Source organism: Erigeron canadensis, chromosome 6 (assembly GCF_010389155.1).
Source record: "Erigeron canadensis isolate Cc75 chromosome 6, C_canadensis_v1, whole genome shotgun sequence".
NCBI lineage: Eukaryota > Viridiplantae > Streptophyta > Magnoliopsida > Asterales > Asteraceae > Erigeron > Erigeron canadensis.
Genome location: NC_057766.1, coordinates 21,940,831 through 21,962,259, shown reverse-complemented (window position 1 = coordinate 21,962,259; position 21,429 = coordinate 21,940,831). Strand labels below are relative to the sequence as shown.

Sequence of the window (21,429 nt, the reverse complement as noted above, 5' to 3'; positions counted from 1 at the left end):
TTTAATTTATATATTTAGGTAATTAAAAAAATAATAAATTGAAAACATAAAATTGTATTTGCAGATTTATGTACGTCGTTTTAAAAAATTGTATGGGTCGATAAAATGGTTTTCATGCTGATTTTGTCATGTCTCAAATTAAAGCCAGCTTTTTTAATAATAGTGTCAAAAAATTAAATCCAAACCCAAAGTACATAAAAATTGCTTAGAAAAATATTTCCAAATAGAAGTGTAAGATTGTAAGAATTCGTTTTGATAGATGGGTCCGTTCAGTTGAGTTGTAAAGAAAAATGGTTTAAAAACCTTAAAATAAAAACTTAAGTACCAAAAGTTGGGAAAAACTAAAAAGACACCAATTTCTAGCCCGGACTAAACTCCAACTCCGACCCATGCCCACAAGCCACAAAACATGTTTTCCAATCACAAGCTCTGCCTCTATCGATAATAATGAAGTAGAAGTCCTTCCACACACACACATAAAAAAAAAAGAAAAAAAGAAAAAAAAGAAGAGAGCCGTTTAAAAGAGTCAGAAAAGAAAAAAGCTAATGGGTGGTGGTTTAAAGGCGGTGGCAGTCATAACGGGTGGAGATAATTCTGTCAAAGGTTCTCTTCACTTCCTACAGAGTCAACTCAATGGTTTCTTCCTCTCTTTTTTCACTTTCACTTTCACTCTTGAAGTTTAGTAACTTGTTACTTATGTTTTTTTTTTTTTAATACAATTAGTTATTGAAATATATGTATGTATATATACTTATATTTGTGTGTGTAATTGACAGGGGTGACACAAGTGAGAGGTAAGATAACAGGGCTGAAACCAGGTCCTCATGGATTCCATATTCATGCTCTTGGTGACACTACTAATGGCTGCAATTCTACTGGTTAGTTAATTACAATTCTTTGAATCCTTATGTTTTGCCCTAATATTAGTTATTAAAAACTGCTTAGTGACAATGTTATTTTACTTTAAAAATTGTATTTTGACCGAATGTTTGGTTGTCGTTTTGTCTTTATATTCGAATCTAATTGGTTGAGAGGGTGTTTGGGATTGCCATTTTAAGCACTTATTTATCATTTAGTTATGTTTCTTTTGAAGCAAATAATAAGCAGTTTTTGATGGATTGTGCATATTGTAGAGTAAAATTATGTTTGGATGAACTTATTTCCTTGCCTGTTTGAAATACAAAAAAGAGTTTAAACTTCAAAGCTTATCAAGTTGAGCTTATTGTTTCCTAAAGTTTATAAGCTCAACATAAGGCGGAGCTTATTGGTTTTTTAGCTGTAAGCCCAACATATAAGCAATTCAAAATTATAAAATAAGCAGGATGGTATCCTTTTATTTCCATTGTAGATACTCAGTTTAAATAAGCAAATCCCAAACTTCCTAACTTTGTCTTTGTGCGCTTTTGTAACCAGACTCAAGTTTCTCAGTTTGATCAGTGGGTGTTAGTATGAATTTTCTCTCATATTTTATATTTTTGTGTAATTTCGATTTTTAATTTAGGACCTCATTTCAATCCATTTAACAAGGATCATGGAGCTCCTTGGGATAATGTACGTCACGCGGGTGATTTGGGTAACATTGTTGCTGGCCAAGACGGTATGTGTTCCATTTCCCATAAAATTATTTAATTTATTGTCAATGAGTGTTTTGACATTTTCATTTTGTTGGTTCCTGATGACGTACCATAACCCTAATCTATAACCGGAGCTAAATATGAGGCTACAAACGAATATGAGACACTAATTCGAAACTAACCAATAAATAGGCTGCAGACCAATGGTGCTGCCATCATAGTTGTAAACATACAAAATATAGACTTAAAAATATATATATATATATTATATGTAAAAATAGTTATTTTAATAGTAAAATACTCAAACATGTGTTATTACATGACATAGTTGATAATAAGTAATATACTAATGCTTGCTTGCATTTACTAGAATATTACATGTTCGCCAGTTAGGAGTTAAGACTTACAAAGTCGCAAGTCGTAACTCAGATTTCATCCCGTCATATGTGTTGTAAAGTATCAAAAGGACACATGTGGTATTCAAAATAATAAAACTAGCTATCTAGTAATAAAGCAAATGACAAGATCATAAAACTAAGCATCATGGTCCAAAATTTCATCATCTTCATCAAGAACGGTTGTTTCATTGAGTTCAGCTTCATCTTCAATGTTAGCTTCGACTTCATCTTCATTGTCGTCTTCTACGCCAACAACATGGCTATTTCCCCTCTTTATTAATACGCACCTTGTTTAGGTTTCTCTATCCTCTCTTTCTTTTCTTACTACTACTTCCTTCGTTCTCGTTAAAACATTCATGTGTGTCCATCCACGAGACATCTCCCGGAAGACATGTATCCTCTTTCTCCGTTATCCATTCATCATCGGATTCCATGTCGGACAAACATATAGGATCATAAGTCTCCCCACTATCTTTTCTTTTTTGATGTCATGTTGAGGTTAATGTTGTATTTAACAAACATTAACGCATTCAACCTTTGTTGCTCCAACCTGTTCCTTTTTTTGTAGTGTATATGGTCGAATGTACTCCAATTCCTCTCACATCCGGTGGCACTACATGTGAGACTCAAGACTCCAATAGCTAAATGTTAAAGTTCTGGACAACCGTCTTCATAGTTTGACCACCATTTAGCTAAATTTTATTTGAAAGAACAAACCAAATATTATTGGCTATACTAAAAAGTCTACTGTAAGTTTACAAAACGATTGCATTTTTTTTCTCATTCCCACACTTGCTGACTTTCTAAACATTCCATTGCTCTCTTTAAACTTCTCAATTTCTTCACGAATTTTCATCATTGTTGGCCTATTGTACATCCTTTAAATGACATCAAACAATCCAGTTTTGACTTCAAGATCAGCTTTAAAGTTACTCTCAAAATGAAGACTATTATAGAAAAGACGTGACAACTATTATTATTTTGGGATTAGTACTTCAAAATGTAAGCAACTTTACACAAATTGTTATAGTGTGTATGAAACTTTAATCTTATGCATTGTATGTAATGAACATTCAAATCTTGTGCATTGTAAGTATTCGACCAATAAAAAACGACGAAGTGGTAGCTTAGGTGATTGCCACATATACCCGGATACATACAATGCACATAATATGAAAGTTCATCACATACAATGCATGAGATTAAAGTTCGATACACATTTTAACAATTTGTGTAAAGTTATTTACTTTTTGAAGTACTAATCCCTATTATTTTTTATCACTAAAATATGTATTGTTAATATAAAGTTGGTACCAAGGATTAAGAAAATATCCCACGGCATGAAGTGGCCTATGTATTTGCAAGTTCCACCTTTGATCTATCTTTTCCCAAATAGGTTTATATCTTGTTCAACATCATTAAAGTTATCTTTAATTTGCTCCTTTGCATGTTCAATTATTTTACATATATCCCATTGCTGGTTTAACATCACCATCAACAAGCCTTAATAGCTTGTAAATGGGAGTTGCACAATTCAAACAATATTTGTTTGTCTGCCAAAACCTTGCATTTCCTAGTATAATGTTTTGAACTTGTTTCCCATCACTTGTAGAAGCAAATGAAGATTGAGCCCAATCTTTAGAAGCAAATAATTCCCAAAGTGGAATCTTTAACTTTTCAAACCTTTTCAAAGTTAGAGATGTAGTAGCAAATCGTGTAACTCCAGGCCGTGTCAGTTCTTTATCACCGGAGAACTCGAAACATAGACAACAAAACACAATGCCTATAGATATACACAATAACTTTTTTTGGCTTTCTCCGTCGTGTCCTTAAAAACTTCGCCATCACGAAACATAGACAACAAAACACAATGCTTATAGATATACACAATAACTTTTTTTGCTTTCTCTACCGTGTCCTTAAAAACGTTTCCATCACCAATGTTTTGGAATATCTAAGTCAATCAAATGAGCAGCACAAAGAGACCAAAATAAGTTAGGCCTTTTGTTTTCCAACATACTACCACCTAAAACATAAGTCGAGACCCTATCCGTGATGAGTTAACTACATTCTTTTCACCAACTTCATCAACAAGTCCATCAAGCATTTCAAACAATTTCTTTGCATCTTTAGCAAATGATGACGTGTCAATCGATCTCACAAATACGGTACTACTAGGGCTATTCACAAGAAAATTTGTTAGTAACCTTTGTTTTCCGTCGGTCCAACCATCCGACATAATTGTACACTCGGTCTTTTCCCACTCTTTGTTATATTTTTCCAAACCCTCCTAGACACGATCCACTTCCTTTTTCAAATATGTAGCTCTTGCCTCATGATAAAAAGGAAGTTTCAATCCCTTACCATACTTCCCCCACAGGGTTCAAGGCATCTTTCCACAAAGGAGACTTCACCAAATTAAATGCCAAACCTTCACCGTACAAAAGACGACATAAAGCATGAGTTATGGGTTCTCTATCTTTTATCATTTGATTAACAAATGAAGCCAATCGTCCTCCTAACTTTAACTTTTTATCACCACTTTTTATTTCAAAGAATTGATGTGTATTTTCTAGTCTTAAATTTATAAACACGAAATACCTAGCTACCGACTGCTACACACTTGCGGGCAGTGAACCCGTTCGTATGCAATATAGTTGACTTGGTAAACCGAGATCGAACACAAGGACTTATTAAGCAAATGTTACAGAGTAAAGTGATTCGGATTAAAAAGGGGGGGGGGGGTTGTGACCGAATTGTCACGTTGCAAAAGTTAGTAAGAAAAGTCAGTAATCCCGTAGGATTAATCGCAAGAGAATATTTGGTTGTTGAATCTTAACACAGATTTAAAAGGAACACCTACTTGGGTCAGCTCACATGCCAATCATCGGGTCTAAATGTTACTTGCATTTGTTGAACGACTCAAAAGGTAGTCAAGATGAACTCCCGTTATACTTGAAACTTTAACCGCTCAAAATATAATTATTGCTCCCGCACTTAATTTCTACTCTAAACAGTTAAGCAGTAAAAACCTGAGTTGGTTTTATGATTTAATCTTTTGAAAGCTTTGTCCCGAACTGCTTATTCGCCTAATCAGATCCCTCTATCATAAGCGTTTACACACTCAAAATGAATTACTTGTTTAAAATCTTTATCGTTGATTTCTCCCGAACTCCAACGATTTTAGGTTAATTATAGACCGATTAACCATTTCATAAATCAATTGACAATGACATAGATTTCTCCCGAACTTCTAATTACAATTATCAATCAATTAATATAAAAGTTGAAAATAATATTTAAATCCAAATAAATGTGGATCTTCTATTAAACATATAAACCTTGTCCAACACTTACAAGCAATATTAATTCGACCCTATGACATGCTTACTACCCAAGCGGGTGCTAAGGATTTAGCTACTCATATTAAAAACACAAGAACAAACGAATAGAGAAGAAATCATATTATACCAAATGATCGAAGATAATCCGGTAGCAATGATGATTATAATCCAAAGCTGAAAAGATGTAAAACCCTAACAACTTGTTTGCTCCAAAAGCCTAGAATTATGAGAAAACTAAAGAACGTTTATGCCAAAATTCGTCCCTGAATGCAGAACCCTAACTGACCTTATATACAAAATCAGCGTGTAATGGCCGTTAGTGTAATAACTGGCCGTTACACTTATACTAGAGGACTAACGCCCGTTAATGGGCTAACGGCCGTTACTCGCTAATTGATTACTAACGTCCGTTTATGTAGTAACTGCTAGTTACAGGAAAAACCACAAACTCTTGCTATAACGGCCGTTACTCTAGTAACGGGAGTTACAAACTCCATGATTCGTTTTCTTTGTCTTTAGCTCGATTTCAACCGAATCTTCCTCCCGTTTCTTCCATATATCATCAAACTCAACCGATTCATTCGTCTTATCAATTTCCAACCTGAAAACACTTAACACACCTTCAAAGCATCGAAAGTTGGATATAAAACTATCAAAATAACGAATAAATGGTTCTAAAATCACGTGGGAAATGGTATAAAATATGACACATCAAATCCCCCCACACTTAAGCTTTGCTTGTCCTCAAGCAAATCCAAGTTGAAAAACATAAAATACCTTGGCACATTATGGAACCACATTTCAGTAATCAAAAAGAAGCTCAACCACAATCAAGAATGCGAATAAATGGTTAGGCAGTTTTAATCTTAAATGAAAACCGGAATGTTTGACAATATTTAACCGATACACAAGCCTTAATAACAGGACTAGGCACAAATGAAACGAAATAGTGATATCTCGCCTATCCTACTCCAACAAACTTACTTTTGGGGTTGAATATTTGAATAATCACTCCATGCCAAGTCGTGATGCATAATCTTTTTACCATAGGCTTGTACTAGGTTCGTTCCTTCGTCGCCAAGGCGCTAGCGTCCTATAACGTCTATCAGAAGAGGACTTTAAGGGTTGTAACGTAAGGCTAAACAAGGTTTTTAAACAGGGTATGGAAATTTGGGTAAACGAATAGTGTTAACAAAGAACTAACACAACATTTAACAAAGTTTTCACATATAGTCTAGCCCAAATAAACTAATGTCATTAGTTGCCAACGGTCCAAAACCCCGAGAAGTTCTCCCGACAATTCCCCCAACAGAACGATAGAAACCGATACCATTGTGGTGTATGACAATCAAACAACTCCTTCCGCCTAACTACCCATGTTGGCTTAGACGAACGTACCAACTAAAGAAGAATAACTTATAGGATATAGTATTGCAAAATCCTATTTCGTTGGTTATAAAGATGTACCAACTCAACTCAATAAATCTAAGTAACAATGAAGCTTATGTTGGTGTAAATGATGAACCAACTAATAAAAATGATTTGACAAAAAGGAGAAATACCAACTGACAGCCCAAGCTCTTTTTTCATTTTTTCTTTCTCTTTTTTTTTTCTTTTTCTGTTTTTCAATTCTTTTATTCTTTTTATTCATTTTTTTTGTGAGCTACTTTTACTCTGACTAATTGGTATTCTGTTACATAACGAAGAAACAGTGACAAATCATTTAATAATATGCTAAAATAAACAATCCAGACTTAATCTAAAATCATGACGTAATCAAACTACCTCCATAAAATGAGAATATCCTAACCCGACATAACAAGATATAACCCAAACCATCCACTAGCATAGGCAACCCACCCACCAGGACTTCGACTATCGGTATGGCTAGGAAAGGTGTATATTTGGTGGATTTAATACAAAGAACGGCCTAATGACAACATGTTTTCTATTGTTTCTTGCACTAAAAGTGAGTGCAACATAAGGGTTTTAAACGGGTTGTTCACTAACCAGTGTAGGTAGCTACTAAGCACATTACAAAACATGCACATATAACAGATTTTTACGAAACAAGGGTGAAACATACAAAGAACAAAGGTTTAATCCTAAATTTGCCTCTTCTTCATCTAGAAAACCATGGAACGATCAACCAGGACAAGTTCTAGAATCAACGCTATCACCGGCATACTCATAGCAAATGAAATAATTCGGAATTGGAAAACCAACCTCAAACTTGCACATCATAGTTCAGGGCTCTAAAAGAGACCCTTACTTCCGGATAAATCCAAAAGCCTAAGAGAGGGACAAATTTACAAGGCTAATAGTTCCAAAACCGTACACCTATCATATCTAATAATGAATTAATAATCTCACAATTTGGTGTTTTGGTGCTATAAGCATGCTAGCAATGTTATTAATCCAGAAGGAATGCCACGTTAATCAGTTAAAAAACATTCCACAGATTAAAATTTTGCCAAGGGTGTAGTTACATTGCTCAATTATATGTATAATTAGGTGACAAAAGCAATTAACTACAAGGACAAGCAAGCAAAAGTTTAAAAATTCCTCTAAAATACCCGACTTTTTCCTATTTACCCCACACTTAAGTTGGACAATGTCCTCAATGTCCAATAAACTGAGGCAAAACTATGGGAAATAGGAGAAGTAACGAAAAAGAAAAATAAAGAACAAGAAAAATTTGCCGGGTATGAATGGTGTTCCATGCGTGAATGATGCCAAGAAGGAACATGAACGCTGAACTTACTGCCAACATATGCATATGACAATCAACGTGCTATCACCATGAACACACAATAAAATGTTAACGAATACATAAAAATAAGCCCTGCAATGTACAATTCTACTTAATCAAACCAACATAAAAAGAAAGTAAACTAGTCTCATCACCTCACTAAGGTGGTTACAAACAAATAAACACAAATAAAAAAAACTAAAAATGTAAAAATGTTCCAATAATAATAACCATAACCCATCAATAATCAAAACTCAGGAGGAGGAAAAGTTGAAGGAGCGCTGTCACCGTCACCATCACGTCTCTCCCCAAATATGCCATAGAAATCAAAGGCATTACCAGAATACCTATCACCACTGTAGGAAGGCGGTCGTGAACTACTGGTACCTGCATCAGAAGGAACCGGCTGCCCGTACTGTGGATAGTAGTGATCAAAAGCATTCTGACTGATGGGATAAATCAACGGTGGCATAAACGGCTGCTGAGGAGGGAACTGCTGGTGAGGCACCTGCAATGGCACAGATGGAACCTGTGGAGGAGATTCCGAAGCAATCCAATTCTGCATATATGGCTGGAAGAACTCCTGCTGGTACGCCATGCGGTTAACCTGACTACCAACAAATCACGACCAATCATCCTGGTGGTCCAACCGGTCGTTTATTCCAGTAATCCCATGAAAAATCTCATCCACACGCTGCCCTAAACCTAAAAAATCAAAAGCATGTGAGCTAGAGGTAGCACCTCTAGTAGGCATAGAAGCACTAACACCAGTCTCCTGCTTCTCATCCTCATCATCCTCAGCATCCATATCCTCCCCTTCATCCTTCGTTTCCTCATTCTGTGTAACCATACCCATCCTAACCATTGTCGCCCTATCAAGCACCCCACTGCGACAATAAGCTTGAAAGCCCGGTAAAAGACCAAATTGATCAGTCTGGACCAATCCCATCCGCCTAGCCAAATGACAAACAAGGAAACCACCGGCAACATGTCCCTTAGCCTTACCATGCCCCTTTTCATACAAATATAAAGCTACGGCCCTAGCTAAGTTACAAGAGACCTTCCGAACCATGCAATATAAGAAAAATAAATCAGTACTAGTAGCATTATTTGAACTACTATGTCTATTAGCAATGGTTTCGGCTATCATTCTCAAGAGCAACTTATACACCGGATTCCTAACAGCAGACTGTTTGACATTATAATGGAATTCCTGATCACTCAAATCTTCCTACTCCCAAAACCTAGCTGCATTCATAGATGCAGGCCATTGAACAATACCTTTAGTAAAAGACAGAAAATTTTTCGAAACGGGCGTATTTCAAGGGTGTTTTGTCAAACAAGTTTTCGAAAAAAAAAATTTATGAAACCAGTTATTCCGGTTTTTCAAATACCGGATTCAAAAGTTCGACTCGAATCTGGTATTTGAAATACCGGTTTCAAAAAAGTTACTTTGAATCCGGTATTTGAAATACCGGACTCGAACAATGTGTCAACCGAACAGTGCAGTGAGACAGAGACGCAGAAGGACAATACGCAGAAGAACAGTGTGACGCAGAAGAACAGTGACACAGACACGCAGAATGATTGATAAAATGACAAGTCACTGGAACCCGGTATTTGAAAAACCGGGTTCATGTCAGGACAAAAAAATATTTGTAACGTATTTCAGTTATATATATACATGCATTGTATGTTGATAGCCTTCATGCAAACATATATTTCTCATATAAACAAGCATATATTTAACATTTTTCAATCACTAACAAAGCAGTATTTTCATAAACAAAAATGGCCTCTATCAATGTTAGTTGTGTTCCCAGAAACCCAGAGTTGTTGTGGCTACAAGCTGCAGATGAACATCGGTCATACAACATCTCCCATGGCCGTGCCCTCACAGAAGAGCCACATTGCAGAAGAGGTGATGGAGGGATTAACAGACTACTGCAAGATGGTGTGCCTGACGAGGTTGTACGTTATATCAGGAGTGCTGGGTTTTACGAACTCTTCCAGGCATATACATGCCAACTTGATCATTCTTTGATCATCGCGTTGGCTGAGCGATGGCGTCCTGAAACCAACACGTTTCACTTTCCTATCGGTGAAGCGACTGTCACCTTGCAAGATGTGCAGGTGATATGGGGTTTACCCATACAGGGACCACCGGTGTGTGGTAAGTGGGTTACAGAGACCCGAAATGTTGAGTATTGGAAGAATTTGTGTCAGGAGTATTTGGGTATTTACCCGGAAGATGACGACTTGCGCAAAGGTCGGATGAAGTTTAATCGGTTGGCGGGTACGATTACTTTTGAACATTGGGACCCGAATGATGAGGAGCGTTGCCAACAAATGGCTAGACGGGTTATTCTAGCTCTTATTGGTTCGCAGCTTTTTCCTGATTTTAACAGCTATGATGTTAGTCTTAACTATTTGTCATTGCTGGGAGACCTGAGCATAGCGGGCCGAAGGAGCTGGGGTTCAGCAACCCTTTGTTGTTTGTATAGGAATTTGTCTAAGGGGACTTGGCCTACTAGACAAGGCATTGATGGACCCTTGTTGTTGTTGCAGTATTGGGCGTGGGAAAGATTCCCACGCATTGCCCCACGAGTCACGCCATTCAAACTGGATGACGGAGAAGAAGAAGAGGTGTATGAATACGGAAGCTGTTTAGCAAACAAGTGGTGTGGAGACCACTCAAATCGTGATACACCGGGACACTATATAATTTCGTTTCGTTCTTTTTTCAATGCGCTAACACCTGACCAGGTAATAATTAATATGTTTTAATACGTTTTAAGTTATATTTACTTATTAATCTCTAAGTTATAATATGTTAATATCTTTGAATACTTTTTAATTAATGCAGTTCGAATGGACTCCGTATACCAACTTCTTCAACATACTCCCCGCGAGTTGTAAGACTGGGCGAAGCATATGGAGATACATGGGCCCGTTGATTTGTTGGGAGGAAGTGGAGTTCCATCTAGCAGATAGAGTTGCTAGACAGTTCGGCTTGATACAAGCCATTCCTGATAATGATGCTTTGGTGGCCCGGCACAGCATAAGACCCTCATCAAAATGCAAAAAGCGAGGGTCGATTACTGTGAAGTACATGCCGACTATATCGACGAGTGGAACAACCGAGCGCAGCGGATCCACCAGGGAGACCGAGGGGCCACCTGTGCACCAGGGTATATGCAGTGGTATTTGGAGCGTACCGTCTTAACAGTCGGTAAGCCCGGTCAGCAACAGCCTCCAGGCCAGTACCCTCAATGGGGCGTTACCCAACAGTTTTATGTAAGTATACTTTTGTTAATTAAACCTTACTACTAATAAATATTTATTTGTTACTAATATTTAAATGTGCGCAGCAAGACAGTAATAGGTTGACGAGCGAGCTCGTCAACAACAAGAAGCAAATCCGCAGATAAGTCACTTGTTTGGGGATTTTAGAACAATAACGAGGGAGACATTTTCGTTGACTCAAGAGGAAGAACGAATGAATTATTCATCTCAAAATTGGCAGTTTCCTGAGCCACAGCCATTTGAAATGCCTCCCTCCCAAAGTTATCAAGCTCCTTCCAGTTCTGGTGCTGGTCCTTCTAATTGGGTAGGTGGTCCTTCCAGTTTTAATACCCAAACTGTGTTTAGGCCGACACCCAATTCAGGGTTTCAAAGTTACCAACCGGGTAACCCACAGGCTGGAGCCTCGACTTCAGCAACCCATCAAATGTTCCCGGGTAATTTCTTCATGGGTAGCTTTCAAACACCGAATTATTATTCCCAAAATGCAGGACCAACTAATCTGTTTGATCTCCCTCCACATCATTTTAATCGTGATTTTTACTACGGAACTGGTCCACCGGCTCGAAACATTTCTCCTTATCCGATGCAAGACTTCTCTCCTTATATTGGTTCTTCTCAACTGCCAGCTACAAATCTGGCAAATTATGAAGGAGAAGAAGGGGACGACGTGTTCGAGCCAAGAAGAAGTAACCGGAACGTGGCAATCCACCGGGATGTGGAACTGGGGGGCATAGATAAATTAAATTTTTCTTGTAATTCTTTCTTACGTTTGTGTTAATAAGTATCTGTATATTTTATAAATAAATATTTTTTTTTTATAATATTGTTTAATTGAAATAATTAAAAAAAAACAAAATGGAAATATAACTTACATCAACTTACATTAAATTAATATATTCAAAATAAAAGATATCAAAGTAAGGATAAAAGGAATACGTAAACTTAAATAAACATAATACATATTTGAAATACTGCATAAACTTTGTAACTGAAACCGTCTTCAGCTTCCAATTTATAAATTGTCGCCAAGTCGATTTTTTTGTTAACTAACTTTAACAGTTTCTCAAGTTCAGATGTTATTTCGTTGATACTTGGTAATGCCATCTCAAGATAATCCTTATGCATTTCTTCACTTATAATCATTCCGATGCCCTTTTTGCTTATTTATTTTATTTTCTTGTTATGTTCGAGCTTCCTTTGTTCCATAAGCAGCTTACAGTCATTAATTTTCAAGTAAAGTTCATACCCGTCGCTTATATCTTCTTTACATTGCGCTTTCAATGCATGAAATGTTACCGTAGGAGGTGATGATGGGTCAGATGACGATGAAGAAGCCATAACTTACAAATCGTTATGGGTTTTTAGATGTCGGATATATATGTTACAAATGATTAAACACTTGAGTTATATATATATACTATATTTAGAACCGGGATTTGGAATACCGGTTTTGAAATTGATGCACGCGACCACTATAGCCAGTCAACAAACTGTAGCCAGTCAACAGACTTGTCACATCACCTGAAGACAACAGACTTAATCAATGTTGCTTTTTGAATCCGGTTTTTCAAAAACCGGATACTGCAGGTTTTTGTCAGGTTGATGTGATCGTGAATAGGGGTAATGGGTACTAAGTTCGAAACCGGTATTTCAAAAACCGGTTTCAAAATAACTGACCAAAAAATACAAGGATGACGTAAAAACAAACATAGTTTTGTTGATGGTTAAGATTTTGGCTTATATCCTAATTAAATAGTTTTTTTTAACTAACAACCATTATTCTAGTGTTTTTTTATGTATATTTTTTTTATGTTTGTTGTATGTATTGTTATGTTTACTTTGTATTTTAATCAAAACACAATTTTATTCATAATTTAAAAATACATAGAACTTATTAACGACAAACATACAACATAATAATACATAGAACACATTATTTCATCATCTCATGGACTCCTTTGGCCGTCATGATGAACTCGTTGAATGTGTAAACCGCATTAGCAAGTTGGTCAATAGCAATTTGAATTTTCTCGTACTTACCCTGCAAATAAGTAACATATTGACACTCAAGCTCAGTACAATGCCCGGTTTGTATATAACGGATTTCTTCAGCATACCATTTCTTTTTCGCTGCCAGTTTGAGACCAATTTCAACAATTTCCTCTTTGGACTTTTGGTGGTCGAGGATATCAGCCATGATACTGTCATTCACTTCGACAGTCATTGGTGGTTTTTGGTTACATGATCGAAAGACATTGGATGAGGAAGCCATTTAAGATGTATAAGATTTTGAGAGTTTGTAAGAAATATCTGATAAGGAGCCAATATTTATAGCTAAAATATTTACACAATTAGTCCCTATAACATTTTAGTACCTCAAATTCAAAAGATGTACAGTTTTGGTCCCTTAATCTAAGTTATAAATACAAACTCATAGACAGTTCATTTGCACGACGACACATTTTCAATTATTTTACAAATTCACACACTCTTGCTAACAAAATGGCCTCCTCATCATCAAACAAGAATGTACAACGACCTCGTCTGACCGAAGAAGAGATGAAATCAAGAATCATTACTGATGTCAAAGAGGATACTCTCCTTCAAACTGAACTCTCTAACCAAATGGGTTACCTACGGGAGAAAAGGCGACAATGCGAGCATCGCCTTGAGGCACTACAAGCACTAGGCCGTAAGCTCTCGAAGCACGAAGAGACGTATTCGTTGGTTCTGCAGGATGAGATCAAGAAGATAAAGAGGGTGGTGGATGACGTTTTTGACGCTGGTCACACGTTGGGTGACCAGTGCACCTGGGCTGAATCGTTTCATGACAACTGCGGGGAAAAATGCCCGCAACACGACAAGTGGTGGACAAACGGAAAAGTTTACCGCGGTTGGGGAAAAATGTCAAGCAAAGATGAAGAGTAATTTGTGTTGTATTTTAGTTTAAGTACTATGTTTTTTATATTTTGTGTTGTAACGTTATCAATAAAATGTGTTTTTATTTCATGTTGGAACCAATTAAAAACAGATAACCAATTAAAAACAGATTAGGAATTCAGAAAAAAACAAACATAAATTTCAAATTCATCAATACAAAAAGAAATTTTAATTTCAGGTAAAACAAACAAAAACAACATTTTAATTGAGGTTGAAATTTCATGGCATGACATATTCAAATTTCAGGGCATGTCTTCCTGTTATGGCCCAATTGACCGCAAATACCACATCTAGCTTGTTGTCTTGAGGTTGAAGATCTACTCGTAGAACTCTCATCCATCTCATTCCTGTACCGTCTGGTGCGTCTCCTACCCCTTTGCGTGACCAGTTTTTCAAGGTCTACCTGAATCTGCCAATCTACCGGCGCCCAGTAATTCACCTCTCGAAGGGGAGAAAGTGCAGCATTATACTGATTTATCCATGTCCTAATTGTGTACCATTTACTTGGAAGATTAGCAACTCTCTCTTGTCTATACCCGCAAACAGCAATGGCATGAGAACATGGAAACCTTTGATGCTGCCAAGCTCCACAAGAGCATTTTTTCCTATTCTCCCCCATGACAACATTGTATGTGTACTCGCCTTGTGCATTTCTTTGGTTTGTTCTGACCGTGTAATTACCTGTTCGTTCATCACGCATGGCTTGTTGACGCTCGTTCACGCATCTGATAAACCTGCCACATTTTGCGAGCTAGTGGTGGGTTCCAGCTACTTGCCTTCCGGTATTGGCTGACAAAATGGTCTCTTGTCCAAGTAAAAGTGCTCTCAATTAAAGCTCTAATAGGTAGCATTTGAGCCTTACCAAGGATATTGTTTTGGCACTCGGCAATGTTTGTCGTTAAGTTACCCCAACGACGAAGCGCCGAGTCGTGCCTTAGAGTCCACTTCTCCAAACCAATGTTCCTCAAATACGGCCAAACAACATCATCTTCACCTTTGATTGTGTTTATCGCCCAAGTATACTTGGATGATTGGGAGGTGGAACTGATAACCCAAGCCAGATTCTTGATTCTCCTGTTCTTGAAGTGCGAGTTCACATTGCTACAAACGTGCCTCAAACAATACCTATGATGCCACCCATCAATTTGGCTCACTGCATTAAGAATGCCTTGGTGACGGTCTGAAATGATACACAAATCACCTTGCCTCTGCGACCCGACATGCTCTTCAAAGAGATTTAGAAACCATCCCCAACTTTCATTAGACTCTTCATCAACCAAGCCATAAGCGACCGGCAATAGTTGTCCATTGGCGTTCTTTGTCACTACAGTTAGCAACTTACCTTTGTAGCTAGCCTTTCAAATGAGTGCCATCGACAAAGATCACCGGAATACAACGTTGGAACGCCCTAATTGCCGGTCTAAATGTCCAAAATACATACTTGAATGTATATGGCTTGAACTGGTTGGAGAATGGAGCCATTCCACAACAGTGTCTGGGTTAGCACGTTGTAATTCAGCAACATACTTGGGCAGTGCATCAAAGTTACTCGGCCAAGTTCCATACAACCTTTCAATTGCTAACCTTCTTGCATTCCACGCCTTGGCGTAGCTCACATCAACATTGAACGTTGTTTTTACTTGGGTCTGGATCTGTCTAACTTTTAAAGTTAAATCCTCTCGCACTTGTGACAAAATTTCAGAAGCAATCATACTTGCTGTCATACAACGATTGTTATTAGATATCACTTCTCCATAACAATTGTGACTCTCCACCCACTTTGTGATCTGAAACAATCCTAATCTGTTTCTGTTAGATCCAGCTACAAGCCACCTACACGGGACCCGGTCCAAAACACCACGATAATTCTTCCCCCTGGTCATGCACTGTGCTTTCCAAAACGCTGGCCTTGTATCCATAACAATAAGTTCTCTGTTTTCTCTTATGTTCCAAAGCCTAACAGCGTGTATAAGATCCGCCTTGCTCTGAAAAAACATTCCTTTTTCTATCACATTTCTATCTGGCGACCAAAATACCACATCTTCTTGTACTTCATTGAATGGCATTAGATGATCTTCATTATTTTCTTCAAGATTAACAAGTTCTTCATGCTCTAAAGGACCTTGTGCATGAGCCCCTTCTTCTTCTTCATCTCCAGATACATCCCCATCAACGCTATATGCGTCGATGGTATCATCACTTGTATAAGGTGCCGCGTCGCTTGATCCACCAACCATTGGGTCAATTTCATGATCTTGAACATGTTCATCGTCTTCATCGTCATTATCTTCATCATCGTCATTGTCTTCATCATCGTCATTGTCTGCATCATCTTCGTTATCTTCATCATCTTCGTTATCTTCTGGCTGGTTACTCCCTTGAAAAAAACACTGGCTTTGAGTCAAGCTTAACAACTGGTTTGTAAAAGTAGGCTCGAACTTCACTTCAAATTGCGCTTCACCGAGATGATAAATCATTGCCAAAGTATTATCATCCGTAATTATGTTCCTAAAAGGAACACCCTTAAATTCATACCACAAATATAATTGCAGTTTGAACTGTTGTTTTGAAACACCAAAACAACTGTAAGTTATATCACAGATTTGTGAATAGGTCATCATGTGGAAAATGGGAAAACTTCTTATTTTCGATGGATCTGTATTTTGAAGAATCCCATTAATGAATGATAGTTGATCATCCCATACTAACTGAACTACAATGGGTTTGAATGATGAAGAAGAAGCCATTTTTTTTTTAAAGTGTTTGAAATGTTATCTAAAAATGTTTGTTGAGTACTGATAATGTTTACTGATGAAGAAGAAGCCATCACATACCATATATATACAACAAAAATTAGGGTTTACATTTCAAATTAGGGTTTCACCACCATTCGACACGTGTTAGGGTTTCCATTGAAACCGGTTTTTCAAATACCGGTTTCGAAAACCGTGCGAGTAACCACTATAGCCACCACTGTACCACCACTGTACCACCATTGTCCTTCTGCGTCTCTGTCTGACTACACTGTTCGGCTGAAACCGGTATTTCAAATACCGGATTCAAAGTAACTTTTCTGAAACCGGTATTTCAAATACCGGATTCGAGTCAAACTTTTGAATCCGGTATTTGAAAAACCGGAATAACTGGTTTCATAAATTTTTTTTTTCGAAAACTTGTTTGACAAAACACTCTTGAAATACGCCCGTTTCGAAAAATTTTTCATAAAAGACACCCTCTGAACATCCTCTTCACTATAAAAACCCAAATGTACCCTAAACTCTTGATAAGACATGCAATGAATTTGACCTCCTAAATGGAATGTCATAACCGTTTTCTTACAACTACCTTCGTCTGTATTCAATCTAAACGAACTAAAGAATTCGTTGCAAAGATGTCTCCAAATGTTAGTGTTAATGGAGAACAAAGCCCTCCAAGGGGGTGTCAACAATCCATTCAATTCATCAACATCTACCCCCACTCCCCTAAGTTATCAAAATCTAACCTCCGATTAGCGACATAGGCTTACGCCTTACCGCGTCCAAAGTAATCTTAGGCTGGTACTTTTCTGGTACCTCATCGGGAGTACGGATTACGGGGGCTCGAGCTTCTGGTTGTCGAGCTCTTGAAGCTGAAGCTTCAGCTGCTGCTGCAGCTCTCTGCAGCTCTCTGCATATCACGTTGTCTCTTGGTAGCCATCTACAAAATCAAACATAAATATATATAAGGCTACAAAACAATGTAATGACTTTCAAGTCTTCAACTTAAACCTTGATCACATTCTATCCATTCAATTAATTTATAACAATCAACCTTACTCCACAAAAACGTATGCCAAGAATTAAATCATAGAAATCATCTAATTAAAATTTTTCTCTAAATAATAGAACAAAAACCTTAATTTCGATAAAATCAATTTAAGTGATTTATCATACAAAATAATTCCATTATCATAACCCTTGCAAATTCTCAAACCTTATCTTTGTTAAATAATCACAGAAATCATCACATTAAAATTCATCCTCTAATTAAAGAAAAATTAAACTCTAATTACGAAAAAATCAATTTAAGTGACCATTAACAAAAATCATCCATAATTCTTAATTCAACAAACTTTAAGCTTTTTTGCTGAACTTGAGTTAAAATGAACACAAGGTCCGATCTTTTTTGCTGTGAGGCTAAATATGTGCTTAAGGGTAGGTTAAGTGATCTTTTTGGGGTAGGTTAACTGAACTTTCTTTTCCATTCAATGCATCCACTTCAAAAACTCCATTCCCCAAACTTTTAACAATCATCCTATATCCATCTTCAACATTGTTCTTTTTACAGAAATTAGTCCACTCGGTCCACTCAAAACCAACAGCATGAACCCGTTCTTTGTTCCTACTATCAAAATAATGATCATAGATGACACTAACATCTCGAGAACTGTAATTCTTACCATGAACCTCAATAGTGCAATTTGGTTTATGTAACCAGATTTCATTCAACTCTTCAAGTAGTAGGTGCGGAAAGTACTGAACAACAAAGGAAAACATGAAATTATGTTTGAATACAAGTATCACAGAAACATAACACTAAGAATAAAAACAGACTTAACAATAAAAATAAACAATCACCATTTCTTCAATAGTATCTTCCGTTACATCGCACAAATACCTTTCTAAAATCAACTCACCGTTCTTATCAATAGATGTCTGTAGACAACCATCACGGAAACATAACACTTCAACATCTTTATTAGACAACAACCTAAATAATAAGTGGCTAACATCCTTACGAACAAGTATGTTTTCAGCAACAAAGGCATGCCAATGACCTAAGGAAAGCTGAAATTGACCGTTACCAGCATCTAACAGAGAACTTGGATATTGATGTCCTTGAAAATCAATTACATTTATAGAATCAATATCTTCAGGAAGCTTACTTTTAAAGATCCTTGGTAAAACCTATTATATCATAAGTATAGAAGAATGAATAAAAAAAAAAACTAATTTCATGAACAAATATGTTATAACTAAAAGAGACATAATACCAGATGATTTAGAAGGTTTTCATCATTAGGATTAATATTCACCAAAAACTGAAATGGAACCTATAAAATAAAATTCATATAGACAAAAGGAATAAACAAAAAAGTGTTAGAACCTAAACAAAGAAAATGGTCCCAACAATATACCCTATTCAAATCCCCAAAAAAGGTATAATAAATATAACCTAATATAGAAACTACAAAAAAACATGATGGTCCCCAGTGAACAACAAATGAAAATAAAATATGAAATTAACTGAAAAACACAACAAACTATGATTGAAAAATCCTAATTTATATTATAATATTCAAAAAATGTATTTTAGATTAAGAAACCCTATATTCGAAAAAAAAGAAAAGAAAATAAAGTGAATATATACATTACCTGATCCATAAGAGCCATTGTAGATTTCCCACTTTAAGCAGATTCAAATGATGTAAAATATTGATAAAGATAGATACAAACGAGAATCGCCGATTAAAATATTCATGAAGATAGATACAAGCAGATGTAAGTGTTAGGTTTGAGAAACTTAATAAGTATCGATGATTGAAAAGTTTGTTTCGGTCAAAACTGATATACTAAAATTATTACAGGTGTATGGTCTGATATTCTAAGATCATAGAGACATCATATGCCCAGAGTCATACTCAGTTTCTGGAAAAACATAGTTCCCCACTATGGTTGAACCCAAATTTCTTTGTCCCCTTGCCATTTAAGCAAAATGAAGATATTAACCTGACAAAAGCAAGCCACCCGGGAATGAACCCAGACCACACCCAACTCGCAATTCAAGAATGCCAAAAGCTAATAAGCCAAAACCTTATAGAGCCAATGAATAAATTACCCGGGAACATTTGATGGGTTGCTGAAGTCGAGGCTCCAGCCTGTGGGTTACCCGGTTGGTAACTTTAAAACCCTGAATTTGGTGTCGGCCTAAACACAGTTTGGGTATTAAAACTGGAAGGACCACCAGCCCAATTAGAAGGACCAGCACCAGAACTGGAAGGAGCTTGATAACTTTGGGAGGGAGGCATTTCAAATGGCTGTGGCTCAGAAACTGCCAATTTTGAGACGAATAATTCATTCGTTCTTCCTGTTGAGTCAACGAAAATGTCTCCCTCGTTTTTGTTCTAAAATCCCCAAACAAGTGACTTATCTGCGGATTTCCTTCTTGTTGTAGACGAGCTCGCTCGTCAACCTGTACCAAACTGTCTTGCTGCGCACATTTAAATATTAGTAACAAATTAATATTTATTAGTAGTAAGGTTTATTTAACAAAAATAAACTTACATAAACTTGTTGGTTAACGCCCCATTGAGGGTACTGGCCTGGAGGCTGTTGCTGACCGGGCTTACCGACTGTTAAGACGGTACGCTCCAAATACCACTGCATATAGCCTGGTGCACAGGTGGTCCCCCGGTCTCCGTGGTGGATCCGCTGCGCCCGATTGTTCCACTGGTCGATATAGTCGGCCCTCGCTTTTCGCATTTTGATAAGGGTCTTATGATGTGCTGGGGCCACCAAAGCATCATTATCAGGAATGGCTTGTATCAAGCCGAACTGTCTAGCAACTCTATCTGCTAGATGAACCTCCACTTCCTCCCAACAAATCAAGGGACCCATGTATCACCATATGCTTCGACCAGTCTTACAACTCGCGGGGAGTATGTTGATGAAGTTGGCATACGGAGTCCATTCGAACTGCATTAATTAAAAAGTATTAAAAGATATTAAAACGTATTAATTTTTATAACTTAAAAGATATTAACATATTATAACTTCGAAATTAATAAGTACATATAACTTAAAATGTATTAAAACATATTAATTATTACCTGGTCAGGCGTGAGCACATTGAAAAAAGAACGAAACGAAATTATACAGTGTACTGGTGTATCACGATTTGAGTGGTCTCCACACCACTTGTTTGCTAAACAACTTCTGTAATCATACACTTCTTCTTCTTCTCCGTCATCCGGTTTGTATGGCGTAACTCGTGGGGCAATGCGTGGGAATCTTTCCCACGCCCAATACTGCAACAACAACAACGGTCCATCAATGCCCTGTCTAGTAGGCCAAGTC

At 37.0% G+C, this 21,429-nt stretch overlaps 1 protein-coding gene across 1 annotated transcript in view; it reads left to right on the top strand.

Annotated features, from left to right (window-relative positions):
* The first annotated feature begins 457 nt into the window (after positions 1–457).
* Positions 458–21,429, top strand: part of LOC122602676 (superoxide dismutase [Cu-Zn] 2) — a 30,091-nt gene continuing 9,119 nt past the window's right edge. Inside the window, exons 1-3 of the mRNA XM_043775265.1 lie at positions 458–636; positions 777–878; positions 1,502–1,597. Of these exons, the coding sequence (XP_043631200.1) occupies positions 546–636; positions 777–878; positions 1,502–1,597 (289 nt within the window). The 5' untranslated portion in view covers positions 458–545. The remainder of the gene's footprint in view (positions 637–776; positions 879–1,501; positions 1,598–21,429) is intronic.